We start from the raw sequence: 19,140 nt of genomic DNA on the forward strand, positions 1-19,140 counted from the left end.
TAGAACATTGTCCAGATATGCCAAGGTTGTGGGTTTGATCCTTGGTTGTTGGAGCACATACAAGGATCAACCAATGAATGCATAAATAAGTGGAACAGCAAATGGATGTGTCTCCCCCCCACCTCCAAATCAACAAAAACACCAGTCTGAACTGAAATGAGATGGATGAGTGAGGACTGGTTTAAAAAACAAAAGCAAAAAAACCCTGAGAGGTCATAATATCAGATATTTGACAACCATTCTCTTATGGATTTTTAAATTAATGTAATTTAGATAGCTTTGTCCAGCCTCAGGCAAATTGGGGTGTAGAGGGAATCAAATTTTTACACCATCACCTTTAATCTTCTATCAGTTTACCATCCTTTCCACCTCTGTTTCTGCTCTTTTTCTGCTACAAATCTCAAGAAGGTGAGTCTGTTGGTTAATACAGTATTAACCATAATGTTATGTCCACTTTCTGGGCTATATATAATTTAGTGAGAAAAATTTTTAAGGAGTTAGGAGGAGCCATTTTCTTTAAAAATGATAGCTTTATACTGTTGGTAAAATAGATCATCAGTCCTGGCATTTGGGAGCAAAAGGCCCAATTCAGAGGCACCTAAAATTATAACATGTAAACAACACCTCTTCTGCCTATTTGTAAAGCTGATCCTAAAACAACTAGTTGAGTTCAGCTAAAATTTATAGTTTGGTAGTGATTTGCCTATCAGTAGAATTTTCTGTATTAATTTCTATGTGACAACAATGAATTTGTGTTATTGAGCAGCAGTTAGCTTCAGATGCCATAAATAATGCTCTTTAGTTCAGGATTTTTCTGCCTTTCTTAGAGCTAGACTTCTCTCAGGACCATGAGTCTCAGGACTTATCTGCGGACCATTCAGTTTGCATGATTATAGTTAATTCACTTATATCCTTTCTTTTATAATGGCCTTTATCCTTATAGCTGACATTTTGTTTACTGAAACTAAATTGGTTTTCTTCCTTTTTAAATAGAAGGTTGTCTATAAAATAGATATATTGATGGAACCTAGTATTTTTAAATAATTGTTCCTACAACTAAAATTAAATTAATGAAGATAAATGTCTTTGAAAAGGATCCTATCTTTGGGGTTAAATTTCACCTGCAAATGTGAATCTGATTTAATTTCCCTCTGTCTGTCCTTTAGTCCTTTTTAAACTATCCCCATCAATTAGTTTTTCCCAACTAGTTACGTCTTGGCTAAAGTAGGATAGTTACTATAACATGTGAGCTGGAATGAAGGTGAATAGAACTCTAATTAATCTAACCAGTACCTTTCAACATTACTCAGAGCTGCTGGATACCCAAACATATGCACATTAGCAGGCATTTTGACTAACATTTTGACTGGTGACTCTCTAAGGTTTTCAATACAGTGTAACCTCAGTTATTTGAATGCTATGAATGATGTCATGTAGCTTTAGGGTTCTTTTCATCAAAATTGTCAAAAGTTTAGCTAAACACTAAATGTTTACGATGTACTAAAAGAAGAATGGATCAATAGCATAATTATAACTAGACATTTCGAATCATTGAAGTTACACTGTATTCCTGTATCTTCTGCAATATGAAGAAGGTTGTAAATCAGAAAACCTTAGAGATCTGCTCCACATTGAATAAAAACAAACTTACCTTTTCCTCATAGGCAGATTACCCGCTCCAGCCTTGAACCAGTGGTGTTGTGGATGTCAACAACCCAGTGTCCACTGGGGTATCTCAATGGAGCGGGAAGTTGGAGATTGCAGGGCAATAAATTCAGGCATCTATAAAAGAAAGAGGTAAGACAGTCTTAAGGTTAGCTGAAATGCCTGCTAATGCTATTTGTTGTGGGAATCCAGCTGCTCTTAGAAAAGTTGCCAGGCCCTTGGTTAAACCTTATAGTTCACTTTGGATTAACAGTCTCTCACCCAAGTAAAAACTCCTTGAATAAGAAAATGTGACTTTAAATAGCTACAAAAATAATTGATATAAGTAAACAGGGTAATCATGTGGCAGAAATAAACAACATACTGCCATTGTTAGAACTACATAGACAATCTCACAAACTCCTAAAGAAAGCAGTCTTTTTCTTATCAGTTTGGTCATAAAACTGTTTTTACTCTATAATATCCTCTTTAATTCTGTCTATAGTTTTATGTGGAGAGCTGCTCTCTGTTTCATTTATCTAGTACATTTTAATATAGAGATTTTTTTCAGCTTACTTAGATAATTTTCATTTAAAATCTTACTTTATATCATTTGACAGGTGGTAGATATGACTAAAAATTCACTAGGTGTAAACAAATATTGAGTACCATGTATAATGAAATACCTGGTCAGTTAGTGGAAAATGTCATTATTCAGGTTCATTTGGTTTAGAAATTTACTTTATGACATTCATAATATATTATGTGACTATATAATATATTCTGAGCTATATGTAAAAAAATACTTGGGGGTTTAATTGGACTTTTTAACTTCTGTACATATTTTTATATATCATATTTCAAACAAATAATTCCAATTTTCTGAGAGGATAATATTAAGTCACAAGAGTGTTAGATGAATTAATTTGAGGAAGTAATATTTTACAAAATTGTAATTTTCCAAAGGCCAAAACTTATGTCTGTCTTTTGGATCTCAATAGAACTTGCAACATCTCCATAGAGGAAAGAGCAGTCAGCCATAAAATACAGGGTCCAGCAGAAGTAACATCTGTTTGACTGTGGTTGGTAGTAATAATAATATAGCTGTAATAATTTATAGTTTTAATTTGAACATGTCACCTAAAGTGTCATATGGTATGCTTCAGTGTGATATTGCTATGTTACAGAATCACAAACTTATAATTTTGTAATAAAAGGTGTTATTTGTGTCGGACCCTGTATGTTAAGATTTTACAATAATTACTTTAGCTTACAATATTAACCCCCCAAAAAGACCTTCTCTTTTGTAACTAGTTTCAATTAACATAAAACCAAGATGTACCCTGCTATAGGTAGTAATTCTTAAGAACTTTGTTGCATTTTTAAAGTAGTCTGTTAAGTTGTAGTCAATTCAACCACAAAATACTTGATTACTTTCAATTATATAGCACCAAACCAGGTACTGCAGAAATGTAACATGATGCTGTGCTATTCTTTTTTCTTTGTCTTAGAATTTCTTCTTAGATTTAGAGGAGGCCATGCAAAGAGGACATCTAGTATTTGGGTCTTACATACCAGGGCTCCAACTCCAGCTCAGTCATGTACTTACACAGTTGCTTAAGCCATTTCACTGTTTTAAATGCTGTTTATTAATTCATCTTCAGAATAACCTTATGAATTAGATATACTATGACTAGGGAATATAACTTATGCAAGTCCCAAAGCAACTAAATTGGTAAAGCTGAATATTTGAACCCAAGCAGTCTGATTCCAGAGTCTACACCGTATTTCATAGGGCCTTTCATGCATATCATGGGATAGTTAATATTTTCTTCGAAGATTATTGTAAGGAGTAAATAAAATAACGTAAGTATTGCCCTAGCCAGGTAGCTCCGTTGGTTAGAGCATTGTCCCAATATTCCAAGGTTACAGGTTTGATCTCCAGTCAGGGCACTTACAACAAGCTACCAATGAATGCATAAATACGTGGAACAACAAATCAGTGTTTCTCTTTCTCTCTCTCTGTAAAAGCAATAAATTTTTTTAAAAATATTTTTTAAAGAGAAATAACCTAAGTATCTGTCAATGGCATCAGTGAGCAGTAACTTTTATTACTATTTTTAGTTTTTATAAAATATTATTATTTACCTTTTCTGTAAATGTTGTATATTATCTTTTTTGTTCCCTTGTTTTTGTTTTTTAGACCTGATCAGAAATTTAATGAACATATTAAGGATGATAAAGGTGAAGACTTTCAGAAACGATATATCCTCAAGAGAGATAACTCTAGCTTCGACAAAGATGATAACCAGGTAATCTAGCACAATTAGAGCATTTTTATATGTACAGGATTATACTAGCAGATTATTTTCCCAAGAATTAATTGTTCTCTTTTCTTTAGATAAGAATACGTTTGAAAGATGACAGAAGGAGCAAATCTATAGAAGAAAGAGAAGAGGAGTACCAGAGAGCTAGAGACCGTATATTTTCCCAAGATGTATGTTTTGTTATATTTAGCTATTCATGTAAGAATACACACTAATTACATTGTAGGGGCTTACTCCCCCCTTAATTTACTGATCACATTTGAAAGTACATTTATTATATATCAAGTCACCTTTTAGAACTACTGACATCTGTCTTGTTAATAATTTAATAGTATGTAAAATACTATATTGCAGCAGTTATATAAGTTTTTCAAAAGTTAGTAGCAAATTGACAGCAGGAGTAATGTACTGGACTGAGTCTATAGGTTTTGTAATATTTTTTTTCTTCCAGGCTTGAGATTTTTAGAACATTGGTCACTGTCTACAAAATCATGTATATTCTAAATGCTACTTGTTAGTGAACTTTTCTTGATAAATAACTTGTTTTTTCTTTTAAAATAATGCTAATTGATTATTTAAATTAGTATTTGTTTTCTACTTTGTAAGTGATTATATAAAACAATTCTTTTAAAGGGCTAATTATCTTATGCATACCTTTGAGAAGAGAATCAGCTTGGTTTTACCAATACCTGTTAAGTACCTGTTCTGTGCAGTACTAGTTACTGTTCAAGGATATATGAATGTATATAGTTTGTGTTAACACTGCCAGTGATAGAAATTTCCTCTCTATTAAGAAAACAAAGAGTAAATAGCATTAAGATCTAGACTATCAGTTAAGAATTTATAATATTCATTCAACAAACTTCACTGAGCACAAAATAGGTGCTATGCTGGGTACTGTAGAACATACCCATGGATAGTTACAGTAGTTTATCCCCCAAACAGCTTATATATGGAAGATACCATCATTGTTTTTGTTTTACTGATAAGGAAACTGAGGCTCCAGGAGGCTAAGTAAAATAGCCAAAGATCATACAGTTAGAAAATGACAGAGTTGGGATTTCAACCCCGGTCTTGTGAAATCAGAGCCTAACAAGATGTGTTTCTCTCTAGTTTATAAGAGAGATGAGGTCTCTATCCTTGATGAGTAGCCAGACAGTGATGATACGGTGTTTGAATTGTGTAGAGACATAAAGGTTAAATGGGGACACAGCAGAGAGCACCATAAACCATAATTGAGGGATGCAAGTTAGCATCCAAGAGGAGATTTAACGGACTGAAGTGTTCCAAGTAGAGAGTCAATATTTACATAAGCCCAGAGATGAAGGACAGTTCGACAATGAGGAATCGAAAGATTCAGAGTACCTTGATTATAACTAGGTGACATAAGAAATGAGGAAAGTTTAGATTGGAGAAATAAGCAAGGGGCAGCAGATGACTTGACCCTGAAAACTAGTTAAAGTAGATAGGCTTTTACCTAGAGCAGGAGTTAGCAAACTTTTTCTTATAAAGGGCCAGATGATAAATATTTTAGACATTTCAAGCCATATAGTCTTTATTGCAACAAATGAAGTCTATCTCTTTAATGTGAAAGCAGTCATAGACAGTACATAAATAAGAGGGTGTGGCTGTGCAGGTCTGGCCATAATTTAGTGACTCCTGGTAGTTGGAAAACTAGTTAGAAGACTGTAGTAATAATAGAAACAAAAATGATGGTTGCCTGAGCTAGCTTCATAGCATTAGAAAAGCTGTGGTGAGGCATACCTTGTATGTTCATTGCTACAGCCACAGCCGACGTACAGGTGATCAAAATATTTGTTGAGTGAATGAAGTAGAATCTACGGACTGGTGTATACCTTGAATATATAATAATAATAATAATGGGTTTGTGTGTTTGGAAGATAATATTTTAAAATCAGATTAATCTGTACCACAAAAATGAATGGCTTCAAGATGTATATCTGTTAACAGTAACCATAGTGTCTCCAAGCCAAAAAAAAAATCCATTATCATTTATTTGTGTACTTTTATCACCATGAGGATTACTTTTGGTAGGGGGGGGAGACACTTTTTAAATATTATTACACAAGATTTTGGCTGTTGTCATTGGTTTACAGATGGCACTGTGTTTTGACAAAAGCTCAACTTTGTATATCTCTTCTTTCTTTCTAGTCCCTGTGTTCCCAAGAGAATTATATTATTGACAAAAGGTGAGGGAATTTTTAACATTTGTTTTGGTGACTGTGTGACCGATGCTAATAAAAATAAAAATATGTTATTAAAATGCCAACAGAATCCCAGATGAGGATGCTAGTAGTACTCAGCAGAGACGCCAAATATTTAGGTATTGTGAGCATACTTTCATGCAGCATTGAAAAATTAAAGCAATTTTTAAAATTCTTTTTGTTTTTGTCTCTATTCACTTTTCAAAGATTTATTTCTAAATTACAGAGTTAATAAAGATGCTTCGGGGAGATCAACAAATAGCCATCAGAGCAGCACTGAGAATGAGTTGAAGTACTCTGAACCACGACCCTGGAGCAGCACAGATTCAGACAGCTCTCTCCGCAACTTCAAGCCTGCTGTAACCAAAGCCAGCAGCTTCAGTGGAATTTCAGTCCTGACAAGAGGTGATAGTTCTGGAAGCAGCAAAAGCGTAGGCAGGCTTTCAAAAACAGGTATAAATATCTGTCTAGATGTATATAGTCAAAACATTAGTTTTCAGTGTTGTCTGAGCAATTTGTTTCATATGACTTATAATTATCCTAAAATATAAAATTCCTATCCTATCAGCCGTACATTGAGCACTTCCAAAGTACTTAAGAGATAATATATTTATTGACATTACAATTCATTATCTGTATGAGAGATGTTAAAACATCAGTTAAATAAGAATTCTCTATTGTGACATAAATTTAGTCAGATTGGCTCAATGAAATGTCATTTCTTGTTTGAGTATCCAGCGGTTGGAAATTCGTAATAGCTTATTCATAGATGGAAGGCATGGTTACTCAACTAGGATTATTTAATAGTGATTACATTTTGAGCCAATACTATTGTATTAATTATTGATTGCATTTTTTTCATTTGCCATTCAAAAATGAATAAAATAGCTGAGAAGTCTTTGAGGAATTAAAGAAAAATAATCTGATGTAATTACTATGAATGAGTGGAAATTTCAATAACATCCTCATTCTCTTAGCTTATTTGCATTGAGAGTACATAACATTTAGGCTCATTACATTTTCTCTTTTCACTTTACAAACTGGCTTCAATACTAAAAAAGCTCATGTTTCTCTTAGGATCCTTGTAGATGCTTATATTTATCCCAAAATAATCATGAACATCGGCAGAAGTGGCTCCCTCTTTTTAGCCTTTTTGGGTCAGCGTAAACATTTGGTGTTACACCATGAAAATGTCATTTAGACACTGCCAAATTAAAACATTTTAAGAACAGTACTATTTATTACCTGTATTTTTACAAAGAAAAAGAAGTACTGTTTAACTCGATAGAAAAAATTATTTTTATATAGTTCTGGTTAATAGTCATTTTGGCACAACTTAAGATAGAAATTATCCTTCAGAGGAAATTTGTATAGTGTGTCATATTTGTTTATTTTATTGATTAAAGATTAATTCTCCATTCCAGAGTCAATTCTTTTTCAAAACTTGATTAACTGAATACATTATCAAAATCTTTTTTTCATTTTCTTATTATTCACCTTTAGCCATTATACTGAAAGTCAGTGACATTTTCTATCTCTATGTAATAGAAAATGAAATCAGTTGCAGGCATGAAAGTAGTTAAAAATAAATTATGAAATTAGCTTATTAAGTACAGTGAGAAACAGATTTTAAGCTGATGCTAATATAAGTACTTGGGTATTTTTCATGCTGTTTTTGTCCCTTGATATAATAAGAAATTGAAGGTAACTTTACATTATAGGAAGTTGCTGTGATTATAAGCTAAAAACAAAAGTCTACAATGAAACTTGACAATTGTTTCTCTTGATAGAGAATTTATCTTCTATTTTTAATTCCTACACTACTCTTAACCTTTCTGTGTTCTTATACATCAGGGGGTTTTGATATAAGAGGTTTTGGGCAATTGGCTGGCTGAGTTCTTTTTCCTGGGGGGAAATTATAATCTGTGTACTCTAGGTGTTAATATGAAAGGTAAAATGTGTATATCACTTTGTTGTTTTGGGAATGTGGGTAATGTGCTTTTTGTGACTGTCTGTTGCTGGTGTTATTATAAACTTGTCATTGATGCTTTGGCTATGACTTCTCTGACAACTTATGTGATCAGTTTGCTGTATTAAACTTGTTTATTTTGGGAAGGGAAAGCAAACTTGTATAGTAGATCAAAAATAGCCAATGTATTTATGTGGTAACTGCATGTTATGCAATGTGAATTTAATTGTTACATATTTAAAACCTGCGTTTATATATGAGGTTTAAAAACTCCATATTTTTCATTACTCCTCCCCAGGTTCTGAGTCTTCTGGTAGTGTAGGGTCATCTACGGGCTCTCTTTCTCACATCCAGCAGCCTCTTCCAGGTACAGCTCTCAGCCAGTCTTCTCATGGCGCTCCTGTCGTCTATCCAACTGTCAGCACTCATAGTTCTCTTTCCTTTGATGGTGGCCTAAATGGGCAAGTCGCATCTCCTAGCACTAGCTTCTTTTTGCTTCCCTTGGAAGCGGCAGGCATACCACCTGGCAGTATTCTGATCAACCCACAAACAGGTTGGTATCCCGAAAAAAAAAGTGTTTATTTCAGTTGAGCTATCAGGAGTTACCTGAAAATGAAAGAATCCGTGTTAAATGTAATGTCTGTGTATGTGTTGTCAGCTATTCATTCTAATGCATAATTAGCGTTTTCTCTAGAACTTTAATAAAAACACTTATGCTAGAAAATGTTAAAAGACATATCAGAAAGTATTTTTCTCCTTATAACATATTTTAGGCCAAATAATGGCCTATCTCTAATTAAAAACAGTTTATTTCCCAGAAATGAGACAACTAACTTTGAAAAGAGCTTTATTTGATAAAGAGAGTTTTATTTGTTGAAAGATTTATTCTGGGGAAAATAGTACGCATTTCATGGAGAAGGAGAAAGTTAACAGCTCTTACTTATTATATAATGAAGTGAAAAAAAACCTATAAGTAATTGTCCTCCTGAATATGGTAATTGTTTTCTACTGAGGAAAAGCTAAATGAGATCTTATTAGTAAAAGAAAATAGTAGTCTTTATGAATTAATATTGACAACATGTATTATTTGCAATTAGATGATAATTTGGATATACCAAGCATTTACTATGCGTCATTTACTCTTATTAGGTGCTTTAAATACTTTATTTATAATCTTTATAACAACCCTGTTGGGTAGATTAAATCCCCATTTATGGATAGGAAAACAATCTCAGAGAGATACGGTCATAATACATTTTATTATGTACACTGTCAAAAATGACTTATACAGAAAAAAATGTGATGTTTTAAAAGATCACAAAAAGTCTTGGTCTCTCTTCAAAATAACGTAGCCCAACCATTTGGTAAAATAATGAAAACAGTCTTAAAATATTTCATAACCTTCCTTAGAAATTTATAGACTTAGTTGATGTACTCACATCAGCATGGTAGGAGTCTGGCTAGGTAGAAACAAGTGCAAGTGTCAGGGTCTCTGAGTGTTCCTTCCTTTCGTTGTAGAGAAAACCATGGCTTGAAATTTATTGCCTTCATTTGCATCTTTTTTTTTTTAAGATAAAGTATTCAAACATTTGTGTCTGTATAAGAATTGGATTATCATAAATAACTGACTCTTTAGAAATTCAGCTTTTGCTTAGTAACAGTTATCATCTTATCCTTTAGGATTCCTATTTCCTAGAACATGATATAAGATGATTCAATATTTCACTATCTCCTTTTTCTTTCAAAACATATTAGTTAATGTTTTTTGTAACATGAAAGATTCACTTGAGTAGGGAATAATAGAGTGAGAAACTAATCAATCTGAAATTGAATTGTATTCTTAATTTTAAATAAGTTCAAAAGTGAATTCTTTGCTTTTTGAGAACAGCGCTACAACACATCTAACTTTTTTCAGACAGTCCTTACGGTACTTTTAAATGTGCTTTCAACCCTAAATCTTCCCTACCATTTTGTTTGCAAAATTACTTAGCATTCAACAAATACCCACCATGACTTATTTCTTGTTATTTATGACCAATGCATAATATTGTCAGGGAACTAACTGGTGAAAATAATTTGACTTTGGAGAACTTTTCCCGCTTGATAGCAATGGAGCAGTAGATTCTTCTTTTCCAAATGTTATTATATGTCATAAGTCTCAAAAAATAGAGGGAATTTATCATGGAAGAAAGGATGTTTTAAAGGCAATGTAAGAAACTGTCATTCAAACTTCTCTTATTTTCCTGTGTATTCTTCCCATACTAAATGGGTATCATGTCAATAGTTTATTTCATGTAATCTTTTCTTTAAAAAGAAAATCTAGTGTACAGTGATGAAAAATAATAAAGTCTGGAAGAAGTTGCCCAAATTGTTAATAATAAGATTATGGGGGATTTATTTTCTTTTAGACCTCTATTTGTTGGTTATTTTCCCAAAGTAAAAATAATTTTTTATGATAAGAAAAAGTTGTTTAGAATATGTATAAAGAATAAAATTTACTCAGTTACTTAAAATATCCCTCTGATAATTAATTAGTAAGCACTAAAAACAAGCCTCAAAATCAATATTAAACTTCTCTCTAGTTTTCTCTCATCTATGAATAAATCTCACTGGAATTAAAAAGATTATTTTAGAGTATTATTTAGAATTTAAAAATTATCTGCAATTTCACAAAATGATACTGCCATCAAGTCACATTTGAAATATGAAGCCATTGATCATTTAATTTACATTCCATTTTAATTTTATTAGTTAAATATATGCAGGGTAGCCTATAAACTAGCTATTTCCCATCACCTAATGGAGGCTAACTAATAATATTGCAGTATCCCAAAGTCAAGCATTTTTTTCTGGAAACTGAAATGGTATTACAGCACTAAAGCACCACAAGCTTGTAACTAAACTCAGGAGCAAGATGTATTTCAGAATTCAGAGGTTTTCAGAAAATACTCTATATTATAAAAATAACTTTAGTAGATTTTGGAGCAGCACCCTTACAGTAAAACACTGCAGCAAAATTTTTGAATATTAAAGTGGGGAAAATAAAGACTATTAATAGTCTCATATAAGATCAGACTCTGCTGCCTAAGCTAGGAAAATCTTTTGGTTTTCAACTTGTGGCTTCAAAATTGTCAATAAGAATTGTAGACATGTATTGTTAATTGTTACTAGAATGACCTTTTTTCAAATTCTACTGTAAATGAATTTTTTCCTCCTTTTTCATTTTTTTAGGTCAGCCCTTCATAAACCCAGATGGGAGTCCAGTTGTGTATAATCCTCCTATGACTCAACAACCAGTTAGAACCCAAGTGCCTGGACCTCCACAGCCACCTCTGCCACCCCCACCACCTCAACAACAAGCAGCTAATCACATTTTCTCACAGGTGCTCATATCCACGATTACATAATGCTAAGTTCACCTGCCTTTGCATATTTGGGACTAAATACACTAATTATAATTGAGATAGCCCACGTAAGTATCTCTTAGAACTTTAATATTCTCTACAGTGATGTCCCACTCACAGATTATAGGAAGAGAAGTTAACTTCAAGGGCTTTTCAGCTAATAAATACAGAATATATATGGGAAAGAAGGGAATTATTGTATCTCATGAAATCGTGTGGTGAGTATTTTATCCCTATTTCACAACAGCAAGAAATGGACAAGAGGAATAAAACGAAACTAAGACTATTTATTATCCCAGTGAGTAATATGAGTTGTTTTAAAATTCAAGAGATGTATCAGTTTGGGAAAACTGACTTGAGTTTCTCAAGTTCTGCAATGTACTCTCTCCCACCTAACCTATGAAAAATAGAGACAGAAACATCTCAAGTTAGAATTCACTAGAGCACCCAATAATATCTTAAATTTATTTAAATGTTGAGAGTTTACACATAGATTTTCACATTCAGGCTTTTCCCCTATAGAGGTGTTACTCATCCTTGCAGGACTTGATTAGACCAGTAGGAATTCCTGCTCATTTTGTCTTCAAGGTTCTGTAACATATGAAAGACAGTTTGTACAGTTAAGTTATACCTCTTCTACTTGTGAGAAAATACAGAGTAGTTTCTTATGAAACAATTACGGTGATGAACTTGAGCTAGAAAAATTTCATTAGTTTTCCTCACAAGTTACATCATTTATATTGTAGGGGTGAAGAATATATGAGCTGTTTGATAAAGTTTACAAATATTTTGAAGGTCATGAAAATAATTGTTCCTCTGGCAACTAACACTCCTAATAGTGGGCAAGGCAGTTTATCTTAAGTAAATGGACTTCGCCCTGGCCTACGTGGCTCAGTTGGTTGGAGTGTTGGCCTGTAAACCAAAAGGTCGTGGGTTTGATTCCTCATCAGGTCAGGGGCAGATGCCTAGGATTCAGATTCAGTCCCTGGTCAGGGCACATACAAGAGGCAACTGACTGATGTTCTTCTCTCATATCAATGTTTCTCTCCCTCCCTTCCCCTCTCTCTAAAATCAAATAAATAAGTTATTTAATAAAATAAAATAAATGGGCTTCAAGGTTTTGATGTATTTCTAAAACCACGAATATGAATTCATATATGTAGAGGAAATTGCCTAGAACTATTTCCAAAGATTCCCATATTCACTTTCCAGCCCCATTTGATTACATACACTCAGTTACATATTAAGACTACATAAAACTCCCTCCCCGTTCTTCTCTGTTTTGGCTTCATTCAACTTGGTCTTGCAGTGTTTTTCTTTTATTCTGCTGCCATGTGGTTTTTGCCACACTGTATATTTCACTAGGAGCTTTATAGGACTGATTTTCATTTCATTTAGTGAAAATAATGATACTTTGGTATCTTCAAGATATTCTAAGGATTTATCTGTGGTTATATATCTTAGAAATAACTTTGATTTAGTTATAAAAGACAAGTCTAAGTGAAGGTGTAGACAGTTTAGTTTAGAAATAAATGCCTTAATAGACTGTAATTTGAAATCTTGGGGTATTCATCAAATTCCATGTATGTTTTTTCCTGGCATTGCTTCAAGTGTTTTTGGTAATTCATCATCAGATACAAAAATAGAGAAATGATACTCAGTAAACTATCTTTTGCATACTGAGATAATCCATCCACGAAATTTCAAATAGCCAAACAAAACAATGCTGTGATTTCCAAACCTGTGGAGGGGCTACATTTCTTGAAACCAATCACTTTAAGTGGGTGTTGTTTCGCAGCCAGTTGCAATTTAAGTAGGAAAAGGAAGTGCTAGGGCTTTTTCTTTTCTATGTGGTATCAGAATTTCACTTTGACCAGCCAGTCTTCTTAGCCCACATTTTTCTTATTACCACTTGACACCCTGGCAGACATTAATTCATACCCTTGGTGCTCCTAGTGCTATTCTTTCTTTTATCCCACAGCAGACTTAAGCTTTTGTTTCATCTGACACTTACATAGCAGGTCAAGTTATCTGGAAGAAAGTTAGGTCTTAATGGTGGTCTGACTTAGTAACACATTGAATAGCCTGTGTTTGGAAGTTCTAAAGCTACTCCACCTCATTTAGTGTGAGACCTGCTGTCAGATAGCAGGCTTGCTAATTTCTAGTTGAGAGGTTAGTGAAAAGCTTTATAGATCTTTTAGCTTTTCCCTTTTTTTTACTACTTCTATTTTAACGCTAGATTTTTTTTGTGTGGAATTTTAAGCTAATATAAGCTTTTCCTATTTTTAGAAACTATTGTATTGATTTTGTTTTAAAAGTACAACTCATTGTTTACACATCTTAGTTGTCATAAGAATTTCTCCTTATTTAGATTATTTCCTGGGCAGTCGTATTCAGTTAGTTTATTTTGCAATTTTAAAGTATTTTCTTTGGAAATATTCCAGAGAGAGATTCATGTACATACATTTTGACCAAAACTAAGAGTTTTCATTAGATAAAAATTACCTGGGTTCCTCCAATGCTGGCTTACGTGACTGTCTACAGGTCACTTGACTCACCTTAGCCTGATCGCCACCTATAACATGTATTATGGTAGTGGTTAAGCCAATATGTATATTACCCACTTTGTAATGAACTATATAAAGATGGGAAAACTCAATCAGATGTCAGTGTTAGCCTATAGATGGCCAGCTATATTCCATAAGATTTTGAAATGTTTAAAATGTTTTGGGTTTTGTTTTTAAAACACCTGTTTTTTGAGTGCCCTATGGAAACTTTTTTCTGGAAATGTAGAAGTATTCCATTAGTAAAAAAATTTTAACTAGTTTCTCAGCTCTTAATAAAAATTTTCAGTTACAAGAAAAATATTTATCTTTGGTATGTAAGAGATGCATTTGTGTGTCTGTATGTCATTTCTTTAAGCTGTTATTTTTAATGGTACATATTTTTCTTTAAAAAATTGCTAAAACTTAGGCACTTTGGTCCAAAAGAGTACCTCATTGTGCCTTATCATTTAAAGGGGATAATCGGCATAGATATTATTAAGTTATTACTGTCTGATACTACCTGTTGCAGTGAATCTAATCTTTTTATGGAAAAACTACCTAATTATGTACTAAATTTAAGCATAGGTATGTTCTCAAAACTACAGCTGTGTAGAGTTTCTTCATTTAGCATTGTTTTTGTTTTCTACATTGTATTAAAGATGACTTTATAAGTATAGTTTAAGCTGTTTTCAAAAAATGTTTCCATTTTATGTAGTTCTTTTAATATTTTGTTCTGACATTAACATTGTTCACCAACCTGTTATTCTTTAGCCTGTTTGTCCTCTGCAGTCCTATTCACATCCTATTCAATACTCTACCAGCCCTTACCCATCCCCGCTCCTGCCAGTCTCACCCACCCAGCGATACTCCATGGTACTGTATCTCTGATCACCTCCTGCATTGTTTCTGTGGATAGAGTGTGTTGAAGGCTCGTGAATGTAATTAATGTGATGTGATCTTTCGTGATTATTTTAAAGTCAGGGAAACGTGTATACTGAAAAGTGTTTCTAACCTGCAGTAGGTATAAATCTCTTCCATGACATATACTGGCTTATCACAGTGATTGTATAAACCCTCATCTTTTCCTTCCTCTTCATAATGAAATAATTTTCAGGTTGACTATTCTAGTCCTAACATGTTTTAACTACATACCTCATTGAGATCAGTGTGGCTCTCTGCAATCCTAGGGTGGCAGCTTTCATCTGGGTTTAAGGTTTCTGTTTTTTTCCCAGTGCCATAGGTCCAGTAGACTTAGTACCAGTTATTAGGGTGAGTTGAAGCTTACAACTACAGAAGAAATCCTCCTAAGTAAATTTCTAAGGAAGATCTCTAGATAAATTAATGGTACCTCCATTAACCCAGTGTATGTGCCAAGTTCTGCCGCTCCTTAAGAGCTGAGATGCCCCCTGCCATGTGTTTTCTCTGTGACCTTTGGTTACTAACCACAAGAGATAGCAATGTGAAGTATCTCCTGCATAGTGCCTAACATGAAATATTCAATAAATACTAGTTTTCTTTCCTTAAAATGAGTCTCTCTAATAGCCTGCATACTTTTTGCAGTTATTTCTCAAGCTGCATAGCCATCACATTTTGAAATTGTTTTCCAAGTTAAATTACAAGCAGTATCTTAAAATCATTCTACACTTTTTAGAAACATTTTTATTGGGGGTAGCTTTGTTTTGAGCTGGGGGCAACCTTATTTATCACCCTTGGCTCTGAATTATTTTCAAAAATCATTTCTGGTCTGAAAGGGTGAAATGTTGCCAGCATCGAGAAGGTTGACAACTTTAAAAGAATAGTATAAAAGCCTTAAAAATGTTTTTTAAAATGGCACATCATCGGTATAGCAAAATTGAGTTTTTCCCAAGATGATTGTAATAGTGGTGTGCAGTTAGGATATCTTTTTAAAATAATGGCCATATTACCTTATAATTACAGCTAGTATATTTTTCCTTTTTGAAACTATGCATTGAGTTAAGAAAACAGAGCAGCCATTTGAGAGAAGTAAAACCACTTTTGGGGTTTTTTTAAGTATATTTAATTGATTATGCTGTTACACTTGCCCCAGTTTTTTTCCCTTTGCACCCCTCCATCCAGTACCCCCTTCCCTCCAACAATCACCCCCTTAGTTCATGTCTGTGCATGTAAGTTCTTTGGCTTTTCCCTTTCCTATACTATTCTTAACCTCCCCCTGTCTATAGTGTACCTACCAATTATGCTCCTTCATCCCTACACCAATTTCCCTGTACTCTCCCTTCCCCCTCCCAGCTAATAACCCTCCAAATGATCCCCATACCTATGATTCTATTCCTGTTCTGGTTGTTTGCTTAGTTTGTTTTTGTTTTTAAGATTCAGTTGTTGTCATTTGAATCTTCATAGTTTTTATCTTCTAAAATAAGTCCTTTTAACATTTCATGTAATAATGGCTTAGTGATGATGAACTTGTTTAGCTTTACCTTCTCTGGGAAGCACTTTATCTGCCCTTCCATTCTAAATGATAGCTTTGCTGGATAGAGTAATCTAGGGTGTAGGTCCTTGCTTTTTATCACTTTGAATACTTCTTGCCAGCAAAGTTTCTTTTGAGAAATCAGCTGACAATTTTATGGGATCTCCTTTGTAGGTAACACTCTGCTTTTCTCTTGTTGCTTGTAAGATTCTTTCTTTATCTTTAGTCCACAGCATTTTAAGTATGATATGTCTTGGTGTGGTCCTCTTTGGGTCCAACTTGATGGGGACTCTCTATGCGTCGTGGACTTGCATGTCTATTTCCTTTGCCAGATTGGGGAAGTTTTCTTTCGTTATTTTTTCAAATAGATTTCCAATTTCTTGCTCCTCCTTTTCTCCTTCTGGCACTCTGGCATCGCTGTGATATGAATGTTGGACCTCTTGAAGTTGTCCCAGAGGCTGCTTATACTACCCTCATTTTTTTGGATTCTTTTTTTTTTTTTTTTGATTCTTTTTGCTCTGATTGGTTGTGTTTTGCTTCCTTATGTTCCAAATCATTGATTTGATTCTCAGCCAGATCCGCTCTACTGTTGTTATTGTTGTTTACTGTAAATTGTTCTTTATTTCAATTAGCGAATCTTTTGTTTCTGACTGGATCTTTTTTATGCTGCTGAGGTCCTCACTAAGTTCCCTGAGCATCCTTATAACCAGTGTTTTGAACTCTGCATCTGACAGATTGCTTATCTCCATTTCATTTAACTTTTTCTGCAGTTACGATTTGTTCTTTCAATTGGGTCATGTTTCTTTGTCTCTCATTTTGGCAGCCTCCCTGTAATTGTTTCTATGTATTAGGTAGAGCTGCTTTGACCCCGTGTCTTGGTAGTGTTGCCTAATGTAGTAGGTGTTGTGTAGGGCACAATGGAACAGCCTCCCCATCACCCAAACTGGGTATTTAAGGTGTGCCCTTCGTATAGGCTGAGTATACCCTCCTCTTGTAGTTGAGCCTTAGTTGCTTTTGGCAGATCAATGGGAGGGATTTACGCAGGCCAGTCAGGTGCAGGGATTGGCTGTGAACACTTATGACCAACCTCAGCCCTCCGTGGAGGATCAGTCGACTGTACAGGGGCAGTGTGATGGTGCCCACTGGGTGTGCTAGCCCTTATATTTCTGAGTGATGTTTGGTCTGCATTTTAGTTGTAATTTTGATGTGTTTGTGGAAAGAGGCTAGCCATGTCTGCCTACGCCACCATCTTGACATATATTTTCAATCATTAAATCAGGTTCCCCTTTTCAATCCCTTATCTTCGCTACAGCCTTAATTTACTTTGCAAAAACCAGCAGACTGTAGAAATTGCAGACATTTCAACTTTGATCTGACAATCCATTACCACAGTTTTTTAAGTAACTTTTTTCACAGCTTTCCTTTTAGCAAAATGTGGTATATATTGTTACCAATCTGACTCCTTGAGAACAGGGAAATTATTTTAACCCCATTATTTTCGTTTCAGTGATATTACCTAGACTAGTCAAAACTGTTCCTTATGTTGTTGTTAAGCCAGAAAACCATTTGTTGGGTGACATAAATCGTAACTATAGCTTGGCTGGACACTATTGCCTGCCCACCAAGTAACAGAAGCAGTAGGAAACTGTCATTTGTCTAACATTTGACTTAAGAAATAGACTGAAACACATTAAGGAAAAATAGAATTTGTGGCTAAATTATTTTTGAGAGATTAGAGAGAAGACCAGAGTGGATGGCTTTTAATTGAATTTAATTTCTGCTAGTGTATTTGTTAAGTATGATAGGCAATACAGAGATGTTTTAGGACCTGAGTCTTGCCTTCTAGGAAGAGGACGATGATTTAAAGTGAAGAATAATTCGTACTTACCTGGTGTTTGAGGTCCTTTAAGTTTCACTTTCACATCCTCTGTGCTTTTAATCTCCATTTAAATAAGTGCTTTTTCAATTTTCTACGTGGTATTCATTTCCATTATATGTATTATATATTTGACAAGTAATTTGTAATGACAACACTGTAATATTCCTACCTTACTGCCTTAGAGTTTTAATTTTCTTGAAGCTGTTCTTTTATTAAATCATGTCTGATGTACATAGACGATTTCCATAATATACACTACCGCAGCTCATCTTAAAATATATGACTTTTTTTTTTCTTTCATTAGTTCGGTCTGTGTATGGAAGCACTGATTTAACTTTTTCCTTTTTTCGGCAGGACAACCTTGGGTCTCAGTTTAGCCACATGAGTCTTGCCCGCCAGCCTTCTGCAGATGGTTCGGACCCTCACGCTACCATGTTCCAGTCCACTGTTGTTCTTCAGTCCCCACAGCAGTCTGGTTATATCATGACTGCAGCTCCGCCACCACCACTACCGCCACCGCCACCGCCACCTCCTCCTCCTCCACCTCCTCCTCCACCACCCTTACCCCCTGGGCAGCCAGTCGCTGCTGCTGGCTATTCTGCTTCTGGTCATCCTGTCAGCCAGCCTGTGCTCCAGCAGCAGGGATATATCCAGCAGCCTTCACCACAGGTACATCATTTTTTTCATTTTTTCCCACAGA

The 19,140-nt window shown here is 34.4% G+C and overlaps 1 protein-coding gene across 1 annotated transcript in view; it reads left to right on the forward strand.

Annotated features, from left to right (window-relative positions):
• Nucleotides 1-19,140, forward strand: part of R3HDM1 (R3H domain containing 1) — a 120,604-nt gene that overhangs the window by 29,096 nt on the left and 72,368 nt on the right. The window contains 8 exon segments of the mRNA XM_024569697.4: nt 3,848-3,956; nt 4,046-4,141; nt 6,144-6,181; nt 6,265-6,315; nt 6,423-6,649; nt 8,464-8,718; nt 11,397-11,548; nt 18,795-19,109. Coding sequence (XP_024425465.1) covers nt 3,848-3,956; nt 4,046-4,141; nt 6,144-6,181; nt 6,265-6,315; nt 6,423-6,649; nt 8,464-8,718; nt 11,397-11,548; nt 18,795-19,109 — 1,243 coding nt within the window.

This window comes from Desmodus rotundus, chromosome 2 (genome assembly GCF_022682495.2).
Source record: "Desmodus rotundus isolate HL8 chromosome 2, HLdesRot8A.1, whole genome shotgun sequence".
NCBI classification, from domain to species: Eukaryota; Metazoa; Chordata; class Mammalia; order Chiroptera; family Phyllostomidae; genus Desmodus; species Desmodus rotundus.